The sequence below is a fragment of the Ahaetulla prasina genome, chromosome 2 (genome assembly GCF_028640845.1).
Source record: "Ahaetulla prasina isolate Xishuangbanna chromosome 2, ASM2864084v1, whole genome shotgun sequence".
Classification (NCBI taxonomy): Eukaryota; Metazoa; Chordata; class Lepidosauria; order Squamata; family Colubridae; genus Ahaetulla; species Ahaetulla prasina.
In genome coordinates, this window is record NC_080540.1 from 127856678 (window position 1) to 127880867 (window position 24190).

The 24190-nt window shown below is 35.2% G+C and overlaps 1 protein-coding gene across 1 annotated transcript; it reads right to left on the reverse strand.

The window, feature by feature from the left end:
* Nucleotides 1-1324: 1324 nt before the first annotated feature.
* MFSD11 (major facilitator superfamily domain containing 11) lies at nucleotides 1325-22375 on the reverse strand. The gene is made up of 14 exons (XM_058170517.1): nucleotides 22195-22375; nucleotides 21900-22074; nucleotides 20518-20573; nucleotides 19467-19574; nucleotides 18614-18693; nucleotides 17377-17473; nucleotides 15412-15470; nucleotides 12913-13051; nucleotides 12243-12283; nucleotides 11773-11838; nucleotides 8921-9046; nucleotides 7528-7702; nucleotides 5774-5909; nucleotides 1325-4374 (listed from the first exon to the last, which is right to left on the reverse strand). The coding sequence occupies exons 2-14, from the start codon at nucleotides 21993-21995 to the stop codon at nucleotides 4219-4221; spliced, it is 1335 nt and encodes a 444-aa protein (XP_058026500.1). The 5' UTR covers nucleotides 21996-22074; nucleotides 22195-22375; the 3' UTR covers nucleotides 1325-4218.
* Between the last annotated feature and the right edge of the window lie 1815 nt (nucleotides 22376-24190).

The window sequence follows — 24190 nt, forward strand, 5'->3', positions numbered from 1 at the left end:
CCTTGGCTGTGCTGTTTTCCCTCTCTGAATCACCAGACCACAAGAAAAATGTCCACTGATCACAGTGCTAAAGGAGGAACGATTCTGACTTTTCTAAGTTTCTTCTCACACCTCTGCACCTAAACCCTCTTTATTCATAACTTAAAATATGCCCTTGCAGTTAGTTACTTTACAAATGAAACAAGCAATGCTTTCACTAAGATTTCTTTCTGTATGCAACAAAGGCCAACCTCCAGATTGCTTAATATTCTATTCCAGCCCTGCTCTAACTTAGTAGGATTTAGAGGATTTCTAGCAAAGTATTTAGGAAGTGCTATTGCAGTTTTAACTGACAACTGGCCTAATACTGCTGTGTCCAGCATTTTTAAGGTAGCAGAGTGGCAGCAAGCAAGGCTGTCATGGCCCATTGGGGAGGGGTGTGTGTTTACCTTGGCCTGGAACAGATGGTATCAACACCCTGATTCCACCCATTAGTAGTCCCTCAGCTACCTCTGTGAGATGGGTAGCAAAACACAATAGATTGTATGCACCTGGCAGCTGTTGTTGTATTTTATCAGACAATAGCAACCCCAGCCTTAGTCTGGGTTAGTTTGGGTGAACAGGAAAAGGGAAGTGAAAGTCTATTTGTCTTGGATGTGTGTGTTTACATTATCTCTTCTATTCCCTTCACTCAGAAGATTTAAATAAAAATCATGTAACCTCAAAACAATTCCAAACCAAGTGTTTCTTTTTTAAACTCTAAAAAAATTCCCAATGTAACTGCTTCTAACTAGGGGCTGTCCTAAGAGCCACCAATAAAAAGATAAAAACAACAACCCCCACACAACTTTTAATACTGGAAGTGTTAACAATGGTTTAAACTTATTTCACTCATGAGATAGGAATAAAATGAAGGTATAGTATGCACATACAGAAAGAGTAGGGTTTGTATTATGTTAGTTTCATACCTTAGGAAAAATGGTCAGATTCTACAGCTTCCTCTGGTAGGGAAGGACAGTATATTGACTTCACTTTAGACATCAGGACAATTTTTACTGTGTGTTGTAAATTTTTTATAAGCTACTTTGAATTTTAGAAAAATAAATGTTACGAGTTTTTAAAATGCCAGTGTATTAGAATTTCATTTACCATTAGCAGTATTTAAAAAATGATTTAAAACTAGCATAAAATTAGGGGCAATTAATGCCATTATCAAAAAGACATCATTATCAAATACATGTTGAAACAGGTTAGTAGTACAACACAGCTGCATAGCTATTTTTTAACAACCCATTTTTAAAATGTGCATAATCATCGCATACAATTACATTAAAACCCTCTGAAGTTTTTTTTGCAAAATTTATTTATTGATCTCATTCAGTTTATTTCTGTAATCATAAAAAGAAATAAGCAGTATGAATTTTTTAAATATTTTGATCCGTATCATGTAACTGAGAATAGTTTCATATTTTTAAAAAAAAACGATGAATATCTAGAGATAACACAACTATATCAACAAAATCAAAATGGCTGGTTTGTGAAATCATTTGGCTGGACATAACCATTTGGAATAACTAAACATATATGCCAATATCTAATTGCTCAAACTAATCATTTTTCAGTCAAATGGGGTTTTTTAAGTATCCCAGCCTGTTTTAATGAGCTTCTATATCACCCTTCTATATCATGCAATTAATATTGGCATGAATTCCCTACCTTTACAAAGGCTGAGCATCATTAGAGTCTTTGGTAGTTTTGCTTTCTGTCAACATTCAGAATCAAAACTATATCTCAAGCACACAAATAACTACTTCTAGGCCAATCTACAGGTAAACTGTTTTTTTTTTAAATCAGGATAATTTATTCTGACAAAAGAGATGCTTCAAGAAAATAGTTTGGCTTAAAATTACTTTAGTTTTTTTGGCAATTATTTGTTTGGATCTAAGGAACAAATCCATTAACCCTGTCATCCGCAATCTTCACATGGAGTCAAGAATTGGAAATATTTTAATGTTCCTAGTTTTATGAAGTAAAATCAATTCTGTAATTCTTTCTGCTGCATATAAGCTACCACTTTGAAATCTGTTAATAAAAATTGCCTTGCTAAATGGCAAAACGTTCCCTTAGCACTTAGTATTGACAGATATGTCTTTTAAAAGTGATTAGCTGTTATGACTAGACTACTAAATAAATAACATTCAGTATCAATGCTGCCATGATCTTAGATGTACAAATAAGAAAGTATATACTGAACACAAAAACCATTCACTGTTTTTATGTAGTGCTGTTTCTCACAATACTACTGTTTCAAAAGAATGGTAAACAAAAATATTATTTTATACACAAAGTAGTATAAAAGGTTTTGAAGCATGCTATTTTCAAAACTGAGATACAGTTCTGTGTCCACATTTTTCTAGAACCGATCACAATTGTTATGTTCCCTTATAACTGAATTCAGACATGTTCTGCATTGAGAATGCCAAACCCTAACTTGTGAGTTCTATAATTAGATAAGATTGTGATATTCCTCAATTAAAGCATTGGGGGTGAGAGGGAGAGAGAATTGGATTGTATCATTGCCTGTTCTTTATTTGTGAAAGTACCCCAGGGATTGGACAGCTCTTTGAAAGCAAAGTGTACTCCATACAAAAAGCTGAATTGAATTTATGTCTATTATTTAATCAAAGAATGTCTAAATCAACCATACATTTTAACTGATCATAATGTCAATCCTACATGCAACTGACTCTAAAGTTTTCCCAGTCCCAGGTGAATATTGATTGCAGTTTGAATATACATAAATTCACATGTGAATTAAAACAAGAAAAATCATCTTGATTAAACTAATCAATCAAACATTTTAAGTATGCTACAGTTTAGCACCTGACAAAATATTTGTAGATATTGTAGAATAGGTATACATTCATAACATCTGAGTGCTTGTCTCTCCAGCGAAAATATGGCACTAAAATGTAGTGTATAATGAACTGAAGCTATAAACTAATAATCTAATTAATGTTTACGAATCATACTTATCCCTGTACTGGATGGGCAATAAACAGCCCTAGGCCTTCAAATGAACTCTTTTTGTGACTCTTAAATTTTTTCTTCTCATGACTTCTGAAGACCAATGACAATTTCTCACTATTTTGAGTTCAGAAGTACATTAAAAAGTTCTAAAATATGTATATAACAATAAAAACACTCCTCAGAAATCCAACCTTACCTCTAGATATGATTTTACAGACATCAACGTTGTGCAACATCAACTACCAAAATGTAAGCACCCTTATTTTGCACTTTAGTGCTATACTTTGGCTCCTCTGATGATGTTCAGTAAATCAATACAAAGTAAGTACGGTAGATACAAAACAATCCAAATATGAAGTGTTCTGTTTTGTGTGACCCACATCCAGACCTGGAACATGCATGTTCCAGCATAAATGTTTCAGACACAGACAACAGGAAAATGCTAAGGACATCAGCAAGTGTGCCTGGCAGGGAGGTAGGGAAATCGGTGGCATCAATTTAGAGGAGGTAAGCAAAGGAAGATCCTATGAAAAACTAGGATCAATATGTCACCTTTGAAAAAGAAATCTGTGGCACCTAAGGGGAATACCCTGAAAAAATCAGCAGGCAAGCTAATTTACAGCATTTGCAGAGAAAGAGAAAAATATACCTGGGCAAAGTGAGATTTTAAGTCCCTTCCAAAATTGTTTCAGTGCAAACCCAGAATAATCAAAATGTTCCAGGTTTCAATTCCCATCAAACTGTGATCTATGCAGAACTGTTTATCAGAACATGTAAAATACAATGTGTTTATGTCAATTAAAAATTCACTTTCCATTTTCCTTATGCTCTTACTAAAAATGCACAATGATGAATTTTACAGGAAAAAAAATATATACGGTAAGGTTGCAATCCTCTACCTAGTTTCAAGTCTCAGTGAATTTGATTAAGGTTCAAATAACCTTAAACCTAAAAGAACAGCAACAGCAGAATTTCCATAATGGATATTCTTAAACACAAGTAGACCTGATTAAAAATAGTGTGTCTCTCTGTCCCCTCTACAGGGTTCTTTCTCCACACTGTAGTCTGTGATCTCCATCACTACTGATTGATAAGGGAATAAAACCTTTTAGAACTTTGATGTTAAATATATCTGTATTCCATAGTCTTTCCAATCAACTTGTGGTTTGGGAAGGTGACTATTTCTTCAGGATGACCACACTGCATGTATCAAATGTTGCGATAACCTGTACTTCTGGCTGCTGCTTCCCATTCCACTGTGAAAAACGTAATTGTTCCAAAAAATCCAACAACTGCCATTATTAGAAGTTGCCACTGAAGAAACAAATAGTTACTGTAGAAGAAAGCAACAGCTGCACACACAGACTGAAAAGAGAAAAAAAAAATCCACGTTGTAAATTCAATCTTAATGACAAGCCAACTGAGTTATAGACATTGATTTTTAATGCCATCTCACCTCCACTTTTAATTACTGGAACATCAACTTTCCTAATCATGTTTCTTTATAGAAGCAAATACACTTATTCCAAACTGGACGTGACCAATATACAGATTACTTTTTGTGAGAGTGTTGTTTGTGTATACAAAATCCAGCACAATTTCAAATTGTAGGTTGAATGGCCTAGTATTATTGATATACACCAATTTTGCATTTCATTTAAATATCATTTAATGTATCAATGGATTATGTCTAATTTGGAGTAAATGAGATCAGTAGCAATAACTTCTGAATAAATATAAGACAGTGTTGCAAAAATACTAAAATACCTTTTCTATATAAACATGCTACCTTGAACTCAAGGGTAATTTTGATGGAGGAAAGGCAAGCTACATATCAAACAACAAAGGAAAATATACTATTGTGGATGCATTCTTTGCTACCATAACCCAACTGTTATTTTATAATTTTTACTTGATAATATCACAGGAACTTTTCTCCGAAATTAATTCTACTCTCCCTTTTTCTTAGCACAAAGGGCAAAGTTTCCTTTAAACCATGCTCAATTTCTAATGACTAGATAGTTCCATAAAATTCTTTGGCAACTGTATAGCAATATAATATGGTACTACTTCCAGAATGTGGTAATAGTGGGGGGTTAGCCCAGTCTACAGGGATTTCTGGTAGTTCCTTGCCACATATTATCATGCCTAGTTGTATTTAGTAAGCAAGTGAGACAAGGTTGGCTAAGTGCTATGACCTGCTGAGACATTTTACCCAATGAAAATGAAAGTTATTATGTCCCTCCTCTTTTGGGTTTAGTAGTATCAGGCTAGAGACTGAGAAGCCGTGAGTTCTAGTCCCACTTTAGGTACAAAGCCTGTTGGGTGACCTTGGACCAATTATACTTTCTCAGCTCTAGGAAGAAGGAAAATCACTTCCAAAAAATCTTGAACTTCATTACAATTACAATTGTAATATATTACAATTGTAATGGGATTACAATTGTCCTCAACTCACAACCACAATTGGGAATAGAATTTCCATTGCTAAGGTTGTTAAGGGAGTCATGCCCAATTTTGTGTAATAATGCATGCCAGTTGCTAAGTGCTAGTGTTCGTGAGGGGGGTGATATGATGGTTTTAAGTATGAGCACTGTTTATAAGTCACTTTTTTCAGTGCTGTTGTAACTTTGAATATTTGTTAAACAAACTGTTGTAAATCAAGGGCTGTCTGTAGTACAGGCAGTTGCTGGGAGTCCAAAACTGACGAAAAAGCATCAAACATCATCACCCTCTGGTTCTACCACTTGGAAATAGATATTACCTGAATGAATTTAAATATAGCAAAGGCAGGTGCACTGTCTTCAGAATACAAGAATCCCAAAATACTAAGGAGTTGAGTGTTGAAACAGCTATCTCCAAAGCCCAGTAAGAAGCTGCAAAAAATGGCCACTTCTTTGCTAAAATAAAGAAGCAATAAACAATAAACTCAAAACTATAATTGAAAAACAATATTATGTTCAATTCTATCATTTTTTATGAAGAATTGAAGAAATACAACAGAAAAGTGGCCAATCACAGAAGATTAGCAGACAGATATTTTATTTGAACATGTTATTTTTTAAGACAGCCTTTCCCAATACAACCTTTCATTGTGTGATATATTCCCAACACATTTTTATGCCGCAAGATTGGAGAAAACCATTTCAGAGTATTTCTACATTTTAAGGTAAAGGTAAAGGTTCCCCTCACACATACATGCTAGTTGTTGCCGACTCTAGGGGGCGGTGCTCATCTCCGTTTCAAACCCGAAGAGCCAGCCGTCTCCGTGGTGATTTTACTTATTCATTTAACTAATTTTTATTAATTTTATTTTACTTTAAAATTTAATTTAAAATTTAATTTATTTTACTTATTAATTTAATTAATTTTTATAGCCACCAGTCTTAAATGTATGACTCGGGGGGGGGGGCTCATAAACAAACAATATTTAAAACAGCAAAACTATTTTTAAAACTTCAGTTTAAAACAATAAAAATATTGTATATAAAAAAACAATTAAAATCACACATTACAGTTTATTTAGCACAGATATCAGAGTAAATGCTATAGGGCCACTTTTCTCTAATACCACCTTCTCTCAGGAATTGCATATAATTTGTTTCTACATAAACTTTCACATACATTTATAAAATAGTTGACAACAATGGAATCAGATTCCTGTAATTCTTCCAACCTTCAATATGCTTTGATTGGGACTATTAATAGTGTTCTCTTTTAGAGTCACTGATTTCAGGTAAGGCCCGATAATCATCAAACTTAATATGCCTCTTCCTCATAACACTGTCATGGCATTTTATCTCAAACAGAAAAAGATTGTTGTTGTTTTGCTATGGCACCTTTTTGATCAGTCTAACTTTATGGAGTTCCAGTACTTGAACCAAATGGGTTCTGAACGAACCACATTTTGCAGCAGAGAAGTGCAAATCTCTCCTGAATTATCCTGTGCCACTTCAGGATTTGTGCTTGTGATATAGACACCATATTTTGTTTCTGTTATTATTTGATTAAATTACAGTTTGTGACCATAAACCATATGCTAAATATTAATCAAGATTCATAATTCATTTCAGAATAGACTGTAGAAATTATCTTAAGGTACTTGAATTTCAGTAATTTAGCTATAGTTTCACCTGAGAAAAGTTTAACCCCCACCCTGTCCATTTTCAAACAGAGCTTATATGATTGAAGAATTTCCAGTTATGAAATTCTATAGAATTTCTAGTTCTATTCCATAATAGAGAAACACAAATGCAAAAAATAGCACAATACTGGAATTTCAAACTGAAAGTTAGATCTATCATCCTGACAATGAAAACATAACAAATTATTTTCAAATGCTAGTAATTCATTACAGCAAAATGATTGTGACCAACAAGAAAAAAAAACTACCACAAATGGGCAATAATTCCAAATTCTGTTAATTAGCTACAATTTCATTTACTACTTCTGCAAAAAATATATATACAATAATTGTCTTTTAAGAACAATCTGGATGGAAGAAGCAAAAATACGTACCTTGGTTCCATGAATGCAATGCTATCTGTTCCTTCCATGGAGGCAATAGGTGCATCATTTGGTATATTACAAAAAATCAAATAGAAAGCTATGAAATGGACCACAATGCCTAACATCACCACTGGGTTCCTGCCAAATCTGTTGTTCTTACTTAGGAGGCCAAAGATTCCTCCACCTGTAACAGTAAATATATAATTATTATCCATACAGAAAGTTGCTTTCTTTAATGCAGATGCTCACAGGGTAAATTAAGGAACAAGCTTTTTACTGAAAATGTTAAAAGGAAAGTGTTTTCTTGAAGACTTGTTTCTTAAGATTCCTGACATTAAGGAAGTGTCTTAAGTGGAACAGTTAGAACCAATCTCAGCAGTACAGTATTATAAAATTCCAGTAGCTGCCAGTTTATTACCATCATCTATACGGAAGGTAGTTTCAGCTATGGTAATCTGCTGGTGGCACTGTCTCTTTAAGGTGACTCAATAAATGCATACTAGTATATGTCAAGCAAGATCTCTAAAAACACTCTGAGCTTGATTGTTGTCTTGCAGGTGCTTCATTATCTAACTAGGTAACATCATCAGTGCTAAAAGAGAGTAGGGTTTTATCTCTGTTTATATACAGTGCCTTGCCCTGTCAGCGTTGGCCAACAAATGGACTGGTGTCATAGTAAACAGGGACAGCACTACATTAATAATAGCATTACACTGGAATAACTAAGCCATGTCATTCTATCAAAACAATATGTCTACTTTTTATATTGAACAATGTACTGAACTCACATATTCTATAACAGGGGTGCCAAACTCACAGCGTCACGTTGTCGTCACAGTGACATATCACAACTTTTTCCCCTTTCACTAAAACGGGGGTGGGCATGGCCTGCGGGCCACAAGTTTGACACCCTTGTTCTATAGTGACACAAAAGGATGAAGGCAAAGAATAAATATGTAAGACAACTTTGTTCATGAATTTAAAGCAAAAATAAATGAAAACAAGAAATCCTCTGAAAATGCTTTGGGGAGTCTTGTTAGCCTTTGTTCATTTCTTTTGCAATGGTAAAGTTGTGAGGACAACTGAGAACTTAGAGAACTGCCTACTTGGTCATTCCTCTACAAAGGAAATTTAACAATTAATTTTGGACTATCTATTATCTTAGTTCCTTGCTGAATTACTTTATCTTCCTGCATATTATATAAATGTATTCATTGATGACATTTATTTATTGAATTTATTTATTTAAATATCAGAAAATATTTTCTATTATTTAAAATAATAGAAAATATTTTCTATTATTTACAAGTTTCTCCAAGTTTGTTGTATCATTTTGTTTTGTTGGGAAATGAATGCTTTGTGTTGCAACATCAGGCTCACCTAAGAAGCAATTTGAACTCACCTAATATTTCTCCAATTCCAATGAAAATACCAGAGAGTCCAATAAGACTTTTTTCTTCAGCACCAAATTTCTTTATAGCACCTATACAAGTTCCATATACTCCAGAGAAGAATGTTAATTCCAGCCCTTGAAAAACAACATTATTTCAGTCATTATTATATGCAAGTATTTATCCTTAAGTAAAACACTTTCAGAGGAACTTTCAATAAATATTTCAATGATAATTATTTAGAAAAATTCCCATATCCCTATGTATCCTCACAAGACTCAATTAAAAAAAGCCCAAAAAAACCCATTTAGAAACAGTGCAATTTGTAGATAGGTAACATATTAGTACATTCAAGAACATTCAATATATGCAATGTCTCTATATCAGTTGATGGTAGATCATTTACTGTCTTTGTGTAGGTAGATCAAAATATTATGGTCCCCAAATTACAGTCTTCAGAGTAGGACAGGTCTCTTTGAATAAAGAAAATAACAACTATCCCTGCTGTTTGCTAACTGTACAGTAACCTGACAGATCATGAGGGCCAGAATTCATTGCATTTTTACAATAAATATTCCCCACATTCAACAATTAAATTCCAAAGTAAATTAAAGACTTCCACAAGATAAACTTGACATGTTGACTACCTGGATATGTCCATTAAGTTTTCTTGGCAATAATATACGAAGTTTCTTTTTCAATTTCCCAGTCCAAGATAAAACTATGATTTCCTGGAGACTTTTATCCAAGCTCAAATCATTCAATACAGCTTGGCATTTTTTAAATCAACCATTAAGTAGATGCTGCTACTTACTGTGACCAATTATAACACTTTTCTTAAATCAATATCTTTGTAAGTACAAAGTATCTCTGGATTATCAAGGAGCTAGATTATGCCTTTCTAAAATTAAGAGATTGCTTTAATTTCAAAGATTTATTTCAGCAATGTAAAAAGATCTTAGATAAAAAGTATTATAATTCAGTTTAAAATAAAATTGTAAAAAGGGAACAAACTGTGTAGATATCACATTTCAAACTGATCACAGTATAAAAAATGTTTATTAATTTATGCCACAATGCAGATGAAATCGAACAATGTGGTATTTTAAAGAAGCAGCAGACAGTAAGGAATCATTTGTGCTGGGATTGTCAAGTTGATTTATAGGGTTTTAATACAAAGGAATCATAAAATTACTTTGGGTTTTTGGGTTTTGTCCAAAAAAAGGCCCTTTAAACAATTAGCACTTCATTTTAAAAATAGTTTTTAGCTGCAAAGAATTCTTAGGAACATTCTCTATACAGGTAGGTAGTTCTTGGCTCATGATCATAATGGAGTCTGCCCATTATGGTTGAAAGTCATGGTGGTCATTAAGTAATATACCAGAGGTTGGTTTCAGCAGGTTCTGACCAGTTCTGGAGAACCAGTAGCGGAAATTTTGAGTAGTTCGGAGAACTGGTAGTAAAAATTCTGACTGGCCCTACCTCAGGCTATTCTCTGCCTCCCAAGTCGCAGCTGATTAGGAGGAAATGGGGATTTTGCAGTAACCTTTCCCTGGATTGGGGAGGGAATGGAGATTTTGCAGTATCCTTCCCCTGCCATGCCCACCAAACTACGCCCACCAATCCATGCCATGCCCACCAAGCCACACCTACAGAACTGGTAGTAAAAAATTTTTTGAAACCCATCACTGTAATACACCCATGTGAATGATCACTTACGATCCTCCAGCCCTGCTACTCCCAATTGAGAGAGCATGGGGTGCCTCAGGTATACTGAGGGAGGCCCTGGAAGACTTAGCGCAGGTCCTGCTCTCAAGGCCTCCCCCCCACCCATGGTACCCCAAACTCCACTACCCACCCTTTGGGGTTGCTGCAGTCCTTAGCCCTGCTTCTCACCCTACCAGGTCCCACATCATCATACTCACCTTGAATCACCCATCATGCACTTACCTTTTGAAGGTCTCCGGAGCTCAGGTTAGAGAAGCAAAGTAAGCTGCTCTGTTGCTGGGCCACATGGTGCAATCCTAGAAGTGGCCACCATTTTCCAAGTGGCCGCTATTCAATGCAGCTGCTTGGAAAATAATGGCCACTTCTAGGATTGTATTATGTGGCCCCACAATTTATTTATTTTTTGCATTTATATCCCGCTCTTTTCCGAAGACTCAGGGCAGCTTACACTATGTTAGCAATAGTCTTCATTCTATTTGTATATTTATATACAAAGTCAACTTATTGCCCCCAACAATCTGGGTCCTCATTTTACCTACCTTATAAAGGATGGAAGGCTGAGTCAACCTTGGGCCTGGTGGGACTAGAACCTGCAGTAATTGCAGGCAGCTGTTGTTAATAACAGACTGCATTAGCAGCCTGAGCTACAGAGGCCCTACAGAGCAGCCAATAACAGCCTGACTTCTTCCCTAACCTGAGCTACAGAGATATCCCAAAGGTCAGTGAGGAGGAGAGTGTGAGGCCCAGTGGGGTGGGAAGCCAGCAACACCTGGAGGAATCCGGTAAGAGAGATAGTCAGGGGTGCTGCAGCATCCCTGCAGTTGACTGTAGGGGGAACAACTGTGGTGGAGCTGCAGTGACCATAACTTCAGGACCAGGTCATAAGTAGCTTATGGAAGGTCTGCCATAATGGCTGATCATAAGTCAAGGACTATCTGTAGTTTCCTCACAGCCCCATGGAATTACAGTGACATCAACTAATGCAATAATATCAGAAAGGAATGTCTAATTGATTTTCATGAAGAAACCAAAGACTGGATAGGACTGAAAACATTTAGAAAAAACATAAGAGATATAACAAATGTCTGTACAGTATAAACTTTCAAGATTGGTATTATCACTCTTGTTCAATTACCTGTATAGGCTGTTGGGACACTAAGTAGCAAAATCCGTTTTGTAGCACACAACTTGAATGATCTTTCTACAGAGAATGCAAAATGAAAATTTTTAATTAATCTTTATGTGATGAGAATCTTCACTGATTTGTAATTCAAAAATGGAAAACTGAACTTAATTCCAATATCCCTGTCTCCCTCAATGATAATGAGCTCTTCTCTGGTGGTACTCATAGTTTTGAACGTAAGTACACTATGGAGCTTAACAAATCAGTGGACTATACCAACTTTGTCAGCCAAAACAGGATAAACAACTAATCCAGCTGCACCTAAAATAGGCAATGTTACAAGATTTATAGCAATGTTGCTACTAACATTATGTCTCTGCTTCCTTGATGAGGGAAATCTTAAAAAGAAGCTACAAGGAATTGTAACCATTTGTATTTGATTCTTGCTGAGCATGTCAAAATGCCTGGGAACTTTTACTTACTTATTGCATCCATGGCCCTTGATGTTTTGCTTTGGCCAGACCTGATAAAATAAGTATTTATTTAAAGTGAAAAAATATGTAACATTAAGAAAATCATTATCTTGCATCATTATCAATGTTTTCCTTTATTCAGTATCATTTGTTGTAAATGTTGTACCTTGATGAACGTATCTTTTCTTTTATGTACACTGAGAGCACATGCACCAAGACAAATTCCTTGTGTGTCCAATCACACTTGGCCAATAAAATTCTATTCTATTCTATTCTATTCTATTTGTCATTTTAAAAAATTAAAATATCAATATAGGAAATATTGATTCAGACATAAGCCATTAACCTAAATTATATGTACATTAAACTTTTGACTTCACTTTTTTTTCATGAATTCTCCCTACACATCAAACTAGGTCTGCCCAGTATCATGCAAATATATATCAACGCAAATTAATTTTCCTACATAAATCAGGTATGTAGTTTCATGTAAATTATCTTGTAGCTGTACAGTTTAAATCTAAGCATCCTTCCTACCCTGAATAACCGGGGCAAATGGATTGTTTTATAGTTACAATGCCTCTCTGCATTAAATACAAGCATCCTTTCTTATTCAAAAAAGAAATACTTGACTAAGAATATACTGATATAACAAAAAAAATCAGCCATTAGCACCTACATGCTATCTGCAATGTTTTCAGCAGTGGCTTCCTCTTCTTCTGAATTTGTTTCTTCTGGAGTTCTAATGAGAAAAAACAAAACGGTGCCCACTAGACTGATCACTGTCAGAGAGATGAAGGCAGTCCTACGGTCACTTTCTGAGGAGAAGAAAAATAGTGTGTTATACCTTCTTCAACGAACAGTGTACTCATTCAAAGTTGCAAAACATTCAGGATATTTTTCAGATAAAACAAAATATCAGAACAAAATTTACATTCATAACAAATGTCAATAATTTTTTATGAATCAAACCAAGATTCTGTATTTGCAAATAACTACGTATATTAATATATTGTTTTAGTACAGTCATGGTCATGGAGTTAGTCAATTATTAGGAAATATAGCAGAAAAGCATTCAAAACTGTTTAGTATATTCCGAGGAAGAACTCTCCACATAAATATGCTCATATCTATATGAGATATAGAGAGATCTCTATCTTTATTGAGATAGAGATAGAGATAGATCAGTTGAAAAGTTCAGTCTTCAAAGAAGTCTGACTGTATCTGTTTTCTCTGGTTCCCTATTCTTCACTTGTCTTTTGGCTTACTATAGCTCATTGGTCAGTAAGGAAAGCAGATTTTACAGTTTTTCAGAATGTAATGCTTTATTACGGTATATATACAGGCTGAATTAGATTCCCAGTGACTGCACTGATGCAGTTTGCTTGGCAGCATTACAGAAGTTTATGGCTACCCTCCTCCAAGGTTTTTCTCACTTCCCAGTCTAGCCAACAGCCTTGGAATTCTCAGTATTTCCACTTGCAAGCATTGATCAGATGTGCCTGCTTAGCTTCTAAGATCAGCCAAAGTGCTGTGGCTTTAGGATTAAGCTTTGGGTGAATTGAATGGAACCCCAAAATAGATATGCATTTTTGATTACAATACAATATGCGTCATTGAGATAATAATGAGGCCTCTGAGAGAATGAAGTTGGGGTTGCTCTCTGCTCTTTTCAAAAGTAGCTGCAGTCATGCAGATAAGCCTACACAAACACACATACCCTTTTCTCAAGTATCCATCCATTTCTTCAGGAAAGGACTCACAGGCATTTAAGTCTATGTTCCAAATGCCTGACTAAGTTAACCACACCCTGGTGTTTTCAAGAACATGCTGACATTTAGAGGCAGCCTCATCCCATCCAATCCTTTGAGCTTACGAAAGGAAATACTAAGACGGAGTGGGAAGAGTTGATAGGAGAAAAGCTGATAAGCAATCCTGGTGGGAGTCCTGCCTGGAACTTGGGGCTTTGTCTACAGTTCAATACCAACTAGGAAAGAAGCAACTGCACAAAAATAGCATTCCATCCTCACTAAAGCAGGAAAGGTAAAAGTTGTATGCTTTTAAAAGAATTTTTTTTATATATATATATGAAGAAGAAAAGAAAAACAATAGGACAGGAACGGTAGGCACGTTTGTGCTCTTATGCACGCCCCTTATGGTCCTCTTAGGAATGGGGTGAGGTCAATAGTAGAAAGTTTTTGGTTAAAGCTTTTAGGCTTATGAGAAGAGACCACAGAGTCAGGTAAAGTATTCCAAGCACTGATGATTTGAGACTTAATACTGAGTATTAAAAGACTGAGTATAAAGGCCTGAGTATTAAAGATGTATTTACGTGGCAACATCACCTTGCAAGTCCTAGAAGGGTAGGGCTGATCCAGAGCAATAGCCTGTTGATGGGGAATGCATATGTTGCAATAAAGCATTGGGTATAGTTTTGCTTCACTGAACTGCGTTCAGTCCTTGAAACACAAAGAACCATCACAAGGCAGAAAATGAAGATTAGGGAATGAGGAAAAATAAGAAACAGGATTCCTTTTTAAATTAATGTTTTACTATGAATTATAATTGGCGTTAGTCTTCAAAGTTTCATACATTATCCAGGGTCAATACAGAATAATTTTTAAAATGAAAAATGGCAAAACCTTGTTCAAATACATGCTTAGCAAACTGCACGTAGTTTAAATACCTTAAATACTTGTGCAATGCACAGATTATGGTAGACATTATTTGTGTCTCCAACCCCATCCAATATTTTATTTGTATCCCATGGCAAATACATTCAACATACCTTCCTCCTCCTATTTTTCCCCAAACAATAGCCGTTAGGTGAGTTGGGCTGCTAGAGAGTGACTGGCCAAAAGTCACCCAGCTGTCTTGGTAGGTAGTTGGTTAGACCAAGGTAGAATGGAAATGGAAATGGAAAAGAAGAGAAGAGTGGGAAAGCATTTGCTTGTCCACTTCAGGCAAAAAAATGCTTCCACACAAACATTTCCTTGTCTTATCTAACTGCTGAGACAGTAAATTATTCTGCTTGTCTGGGTGTAGGTGATTAAATATCAAGGGACACATTTTTTAAAATGGGATTTGTACTGTATTCAGTGAGATATTGTAAAAATTCAAAGATGGAGAAAGTAGGCTGAATACACAGGTTTCAAAGGATTTCATGAACAATACCAACCTGATATGTAAGTTTTCCCTTGCCAAGCAAAATATATGTACAGATTTCCAAAAAACAAGCTGTAAACAAAAGATAACTAGTGGTCAATGCATTATTTTTGATATAAGATAGAAAAAGATAAATTGTAGTTCAAATCAAGATTGAAATCTTAATAAACCTCAGATAATCTGAAGGATTTATCTGTAAAATATTAAATTATATTGGCATTGCAAGTAGATCCCAACATACCCAGCCAATAAGAGCTCATCTTCCCAAGATATGCATGTTTTTCTTTCATTACATCAGCCTTCTTCATACTAATACCCACTAGTGGCTTGGATTTCAATTCCCATAGTCCCAGTCAATTGTACTTTTGGTCATAACAGCTAGCAACTATGAGAACTGAAGTGCAACACAAACAGATCATATCAGGCAAAGAAGGCTCCATGACAATCATGGAAAATTCACAGCATAAATGTTAAAGTAGACAAATATTTTGGCTCAATAAGAAGCAGCCTAGGAATGATCCCAATGATCATTTCAATATATGAAAATTCCAATATATGAAAGCAAGACATAACGGCAAAGTTTAAAATAATTGAAGAGAAAATTCTGCATTTGATTTGAAAATTAAAAGTAGGAATGAACACAGCTTTCCACCTGCAACCTGATTATACCACTGCCCCTTTCACATTGGTGCTTTCCCCCCCCCCCCTTCAGATCTCGTTGCTTTAAAAAAACCCATTTGTTTCTGGGATCAGTTTAGAATGCTCAGTTAAGCTACCAATTTATCCATGAACCAGGGCGGCAGAACCTAGCTGACTTTGGCTAACCTTGAAAAACTAAGCAAGCTTAGATCTTTAAGTATTGGGCAGAAACTACCAGAGGGTCTGCAAACTAGACTGGGAAAATGAAAATATATCTTTAAAGAAGTAATGGGAAATAAATTTGAATTATTCCTCAAAAAACTACACAAAAATGTCTATGAAATTACCAGTTGATCTCAACTTAAGGAAACATTGTTTAACTCAGGGGTGAAATGTAAAATTTGTTACTACCAGTTCTGTGGGTGTGGCTTGGTGGGGGGGTAATGTGACTGGGTGGGCGTGGCCAACTTTTTTTTTTTACTTTTAAAAGCATTTTTTCTACCACCTCTTCAGCTGAAGAGGCTGTAGAAAAAATGCTTTGAAAGGGTTCTGACGATCCCAGGTGAGTTGCCTGATCGACAGAACCCTTTCAAAGCATTTTTTTACAGCCTCTTCAGCCAAAGAGCTTATAGAAAAAATGCTTTGAAAGAGTTCTGACAATCCCGCTGAGCCAAGGTAGAGACTAAGGGACTAGTCCCACGCTTGACCAATGTCCATTGGCTAAAGTAGAAGTTGAATTTTAATTACCCTGATCTAGGTCAAAGCAATCTAAGCCACCCAGACACAAAATACATTCTAAATTGAACATGTTAATCATACTTCCTAACTTATTTTATAATAAAATTGGAAAATTCTGAATGCCCTCAAATATTTTCCTATGACACAGATGAAACAGTGACTCAATATAAATTTAGAACAAACTCTTGTTCCCATTTAGGACTCTTTAAATGATAATTGACATAGAAAAGAGAACTTGAAGAGAATTGTAATTTCAGAAAGTACATTTTTTGTGTAAGCCCCAAAACTGACAGTTCAGTTATAAGTTGGGCTTTCACACTCTTGCTTTAAGTATCCAGAGAAATACAGCCAAATTACACATTTGTTTCCCAACAAAGGGTTTTTTATATTAGCACCATCTGTGCACTTTCTGGTATTGGGTGATTTCTTCTTCCCTTAGCTCTCATTTGCCTAAAAATGGTTTAGTGAGTTCCCAAACCTCCAGAATAAATTAGGGGTCCACTGGGAGATGCAAAAGGGAGAGGACTCAACTGCAGTCTGTGAAGTTTTATTTCATTTCACAGCATAGGAGTTAACCAAAAGCAATACTTTAATTATTTACCTGGATTGCAATAATGCCCAGAAAATTCCACTGTTCCTGCCAATTGTGTTTTCATTTGAATTTATTGTTAGGCAATTTCCTTGAGCAGTCCATAGTACTGGAAATATAATAATAATTATTGTAAACAAGAAAAGAAATCTTCTAAAGTTTGTTTATATTAGTATCTGAAAATGTTTGAGTAACGTAACATATTTGTATTTTTTTGGATGCATCTCAGGGTTACTACATAAATGCTTACAACTGACCCTATTTACGTATTCAAATAAAGCAGATTGATATGGATATAACAAAAATATATTAAGTATTAAAACTGTATGAAGGTATTCTGGCCACGGTTCCAACTGAAGTTCCAATCATTGACAAATTTAAGGAATAGGAATCTCCTTGATATGACACATTTTAAACAAATCTATATAATGCATACTTTATAAACTACAGACAGTATTGTTCAAAGTGAATGCCACTTTAGCTGGAATGTCATTATTGTAATCTTAGGAACAACGACAAGTTAAAGAGGTCCTTAGCAAATCTGAATTCCATGGAAAGAACTTCTTGGCTAATATGCTAAGACTGTGCCTTAAGAGGGAAAAAAGTAATTCCAAGTCCCACTGAACTTTTCTTCACAAAGAATAACCATGTATATTTATATTATCCTGTAATGTTTCTGGAGTGGTGCAGTGGCTCAGTGGTTAAGATGCCAGGTTTGTTGGTTGGAAAGCCGGCAGCCCAGGTTCGAGACCCAAGCATCATCTCCCATTCTTGCCCCAGTTCCTGCCAACTTAGCAGTTTGAAAGCATTTAAATGCGAGTATATAAATTGGTACCACTTTGGTAGGACGATAACAGCGCTCTATGACATCTTGCTGGCCACATAACCATAGTAATGTCTTCAGACAAGGTTGGCTCAATGGCCTTGAAGCAGAGATGAGCACTGCCCCCTATAGTTAGCAACAATTAGAGGAGTAAAATCCACAGGGACTCTTTTACCTTTTATGTAATGTTACTAATGGTTAGGAACAGTTTTACTACTGGTACCTTGTTAATACTGGGGAATGGGACACATTTCTTGCATTCCCCTCAATGGAAAATGAGAAAAGTGTGGGAAAGCAAATTGGAAAAAGGTCCATATTACTCAGAATCAACCTAGGCTCTCACCCAAATCTCATGATTTCACCGAAAGAAAAATAAAGTCCTTCATAAAATGGAGAGCATCTTTCAGGTTGAGAGGAAGAACTTACCAGCAGCTGCTATTCCAAGGAAAACTGAGGCCGTGTAGAAACTCCAAGTAATAGGCTGGATAAAAATGGCAATATATAAGCTGAAAAGAAAATAGTTTTAATACGCATGATGCCATGCTCACAGATCTTTGTAAAATAATTTCTATCACTAGTTGGGAGTAATCTGTACTTGATTAATTTTCAGTTGTTCTTACCTCTCCCAATTAATTCTAAATCCTATCTTTACCCGCTTACCAGATATTTAACAGAATAGCAGAATTGGAAGGGACCTTGGAGGTCTTCTAGTCCAACTGCCTGCTCATGCAGGAGACCCCACATCAGGCGAATCTTTTCAACACTGAGTACCAAAATAGGACCGTGCATGCATGCATGCGTGCACGCCCGTGCACACATGTGTGCCACAAAAGCAGCCGCCTGGGGCACATGCGCACCCCAGGAAGATGATCTTCCAGTTTCCGGAGCACCGCCTGGTCTTCCAGTTTCCAGTGCGCATGTGCACACAAAGACCAGCTGGCCAGTGCACATGCGCACGCCGGAAACCAGAAGAGTGTCAATGAAGCGCACCCCCAGCCCGCCACTGAGAACAATCCAGTGCAGCCCCCCTCCCACCACTTCTTCCAAGGGAGTGCGACCGCTTCCCAACACTAGGGAGTTGCACTAGAACAGCTCCGATGTCCCTTCCAGCTGTATTATTCTATTCTATTCTAAGACCAGCTACTAGAACAGTAGTAGTTATATCATACGTTTCCCATCAATCAATTATATACAAAACAGGAACAGGTTTTCTAGGTGCAGCTGAGTAAACGGAAATCACCATAAATTATATACCAGGAATTGAAGCAATTTTACTTACCTATAGAAGATACCACTAATGAACATAGAAAGTTGTGGTCCTATGACTGCAACCACTGAAGGTGAAATTATATTTGATGCTGAAAACACTCCATAAATAACAGCCATACTGTACAAAGGAATAACAATGATTAGTAAATCATTAACATGTATTTGAAAACTAGACAACAATAAGGAGGAATTGCTTTGTTTTTTGTAAAAAAATTGGTTGTACAAGGTAAATCTGCCAATATACATACTTTATGTATGCAACCACAATTTTTCAAGCACCATGGTACTACCACATTGCTACACTAATTCATATAGATGCTGTATCTACAATTATTTTACATGAAGATGCAAGCTACCTTCTTTTACATCTCTCCTCAACCCATACACAAATTTTATCCATGGGAATTGGATTGTTTGTGCAGTATGTTTACCAGTATTTTAGATTATCTTCCTCTTGAGATGAGATTTCAGAGACAAATTAGAATTCTATCTGTTTTTAGGTTTAATAAAAACAATAAAGGAAAAATGGTTAAGTACAGCATGTAATACTAGGTGTGATCACAAATAATAGTAATAGTTTTCATCTATAGTAAAATTAACCGTAATTCCCCTAGATCTCCAAATGGAAGTTCTTTTAAACTAGGTTTAATGTAAAAAAAAAAACAAAATCAGTATATTGTGTTCATTAGCCTGTCTTATTCAAATCATAGTTTGAACTTCACTGGCATCTTTAATTTACAACTGAAAGCCAGAATTTCTGAACGCTGGCACACAAAAAAGGAAAATGAGGAAGAACTGATACATGTATCATGCCTCATTCTCATAGGATGAATTCATCCCGTTCCATAATTCCTGAATCTAGTCATAAAATGTACCTGAAAAGCAACAAGTTAAAATGTTCAATAAATTATAAGGTGTTCCTGCTCAATGAGTGGGAGAGGTATGGGTTTTTATGTTCTAGAGTTTTAATATTGTAAGCTGCCCAGAGTTACCTGTATTGAGTTAGGCTGGCATATAAATCTACTTAATAAATAAATATTAAAAAGACAAGCATAAAATACCTTGTGTAGCCACTTCCATGAAAATCGGTATGATTTAAATTTGTAATAACAGTTTGCTGTAATACATTAAAATACATTAAAATGATTAATATAAACTATTATCCAGATTTTTAAAAATATATATTTAAGCTTTAAAATACAAAACAGACCCACAAGTCACTATAAATACAAATATTAAATATACCTGTTTACAATTACTTGTATTTACTAGTATTTACTAATATTTGCAATTAATATCCTAAGTAAATCAAATTAAACGTGAATCAAAGAACTTTACATTAGGAAGTAAACAAAAGTCAAAAATCTAACTAGTTTTAATATCCATTTTCCTTTCGTTAAGGCAAAAACATCATATTGCTTGATAAAGAAGTGTGACCAAATCTGCATTTGCCTACAGAAGATAAAATGAGGAGCATCTGTAGAAGCAAACATGATGTGGCAAGTAATCCTTAGTTTTTGGTACAGCACTGTAGTACCCTTAAACCATCCCATGCTTAAGAGGTCTGACTGACAAAATCAGTTTGTTTTCATACTCCCCTCCCCAAAAAAATGTTCTTACCTAAAATATTTTTATACAATGGTAAAACTAGACAACGCCTCTATCATTCCATCATTAGAGTAAAAAAGAAGCTTCTAGATAATGTTCTGATTTTTTGGCTAGTCCTAGGACATCAGAGATGGCACATTTAGCTGGACTGTGAAAAGCCAAGGCTGGCCTTATCTTCCATATTGCTCAAGACAAAAAGGGAAAGAAGGAAGAACAGAGGGTTGCCTAAATACATCTAAGCAGGAGGTATTCTCTTTCCAATTACATTTGCTCGTTGTTCCCCTTTTCCCAATAAAATTTTATATCTAGAGATATGGGTTCCTTATTTTAAAAAGATAAGTTCTCATTAAAAGTTACCCCATATGAAAGACTGTACAATTAACTCCTGTGTTTCAGGATTGGCATAAGATCTGAATCTCTGGACTAAAAGTTGGACAATCGCAAGCACTTTTTTTATTTTTCTAGAGCTAGACTGAACGGTGAAGACCTTGGCAGAATGACTAAAGTCTCTAGATGAAGACTTTAGATGGGTGTGTCAGGGTGTTTAACATGGCTGGTGGCAGCTGATCATGACATGTTTTAGAAGTAACCTAAAAAAGAATGATCTTCCAGGCAGTCTGAATTATCATTTCTCCCAGCACAACGGAAAGAGGATTCCATTTTTAAAATTATGGTTTTTGAGCAATCAGGAAATTTCATACTTATAATAACAGATAAAGAAAATGGCAAGAAAAGGGCTGCAAACATCGAGACAATATTACATTCTGAAATATCTATTTCTGTTTCATCAAGAAGCTAATCAATGCACATTGAGAAAAAAAACATTTGCTCTTACCGCTATATTTCCACATGTTTGGAAAGCAGTGAACATAAACATGAATGCTATTCCTAAAACAATGATGTTCAACTGTTTTTTTAATTCAGAATTCATCTTGTGTTTTATCAGAATGTTGTCAGACTAAAATGTAGGTTAACATCTGTCTTTCAAGCTTCTTCCTTTTTTTAAGTTTCTGAGAAAGGAACAAAAAACACAAACTCTGCGTTACTGAATTAACAGCTGTTTTCTGAAAAAAGAAAGTATTAAGAAAATACCAACAAACAGAAATGAAAAAAATAACAGGAGTCTCTACCTTTCAAATGCAGAACAGCAGCAGATGCAAAGATGCAAAGAAGACACATTCTGACCCAGATCTTCACTTATCTACTATATCATGGAATCAGATTTTGACTTGGACACGTTATCTGATAAAAGGAACAGCTACGGAGGTTATTTCCATTCATGCCAGACAGGAAATAAAGAACAGTTTACAAATCAAGTCAGCTGATCAAATGAGCAAAAAAAAAAAAAAGCACTCATGAATTCTGGGAAATGCAGTTCAAAGAGCTATACACTAAGGAAAAGAAAGTATTTCTAAACAATGCTACAGAATAAAAACTCAGTGATATCTGTAAGCATGAACAAAATATATTTTGTTTTTCTCATTTGCCAGGAAATTTTGAGAAAATCTAATTCTGCGTAAGCTGATAAAAAGAAAACTTTAAATTGATTAGAATTGTTACTGAATCTAAGCTTGTCTGAAAGGAGTACATCACAAATTAATACTTCCTTTAAATCCCACTTAATTCAATGGGCTCTAAACCTCATTATTTATGATAGCACTTGCAACCTGTATCTATGAGAACAAATTGTTTTATTATAAATAACAAAATATATAGAATGAATGTAACCCACCAAATCAAAATGTTACTATCATAGTCATTAAAATGTGTAATGCAGTTCAAGAAAAATGGCATCATCCTAGATAAATATATAATTGTAGTATATAAGGCAAACCTCATGAGAACTAAATCCACTTATATTAATGCATTTGTGGTTTCCCTCATCTAATTTTCACATCCAAATGCTAGATTTGATTAGATTAGATTTGATTAGATTTGATCCAAATGCTAGATTTGATTAGATTAGATTTGATAGATAGATTAGATGCACCAAGACAAATTCCTTGTGTGTCCAATCACACTTGGCCAATAAAAAATTCAATTCTATTCTATTCTATTCTATTCTATTCTATTCTATTCTATTCTATTCTATTCAGTATTGAATGTGCATCTGGAGAAATCGGGGTGGGGGTGGGGGTTGGCAGCACAGAGTTTTCCCAGAGAGAGGCCCAGATGAACAGACTGCAAAGTTCTGAGCTGGAATGGGTGAGAGGGGGAGAGGTTCAGGATATTCACACCCTAGAATCTCTTGTAATATATATAACAGATTAAAAGTTATAGCTTTAAATGGTAAGATTCTTTCCACTAGATATAAGCAAATAAAGTATTGGACTTTATTGCATCTCACTGTATCCTCTTTGGGCTAGGGCCTGACACTTAGCAACTATTCTAAATTACGACATACACACCCAAAAAAACCTTGCTTACAATCTAGTTCCAGAGTTCTGATGGCTGCACATGTACATACTCATTGTCACAAGTACATTTGGGTAATTGGTAACCTCTAAGGGAGATAGGAGATTAAGAAATAGAAAATATAAATAAATAAACCAGCTCACATTTACAATTAGTTGCAACATTCTATAGTCTTGTGATCACAATTTATAACTTTTTTGCCAGTTTTCAGCTTTTTTAGTCAGTTTCCGGCAAAAAAAAAAAATTCATAGGAATACATGGATTCACTTAACAACCGCTGAATCCATTTAAGAATTGCAATGTTCACTTAATAACTGCCATAAAGTCATAAAATTGGGGCCGGTCAACTTAAAACCATCATGACTTACCATGGGAAATCTGGCTTCTGTCATGGTCATAGATCAAGGACTATTAGTCTGTACACTAAAATCAAAATAAGGGCAGCTTTCCCAGTATTATGAGTATCTCCTACTGTTTTTAATCTGAAATATGTATTAAAGAAGTTATACTGAACATAGTATGAGGTATTTTCAAGAAAATAAACACAGACTTTTAGCTCATTTACTTTGTATATTATGGATTATAAATTTTTCATGTTTAGTTGCTTGGAAAATGTGCAAAATTGCTGTACTCTCCCACTGAATTAGAAATTACTTTAACAACTTTTGAACTAAACATTGGTTCAAATAAAATTATATCTCCCACAAAACA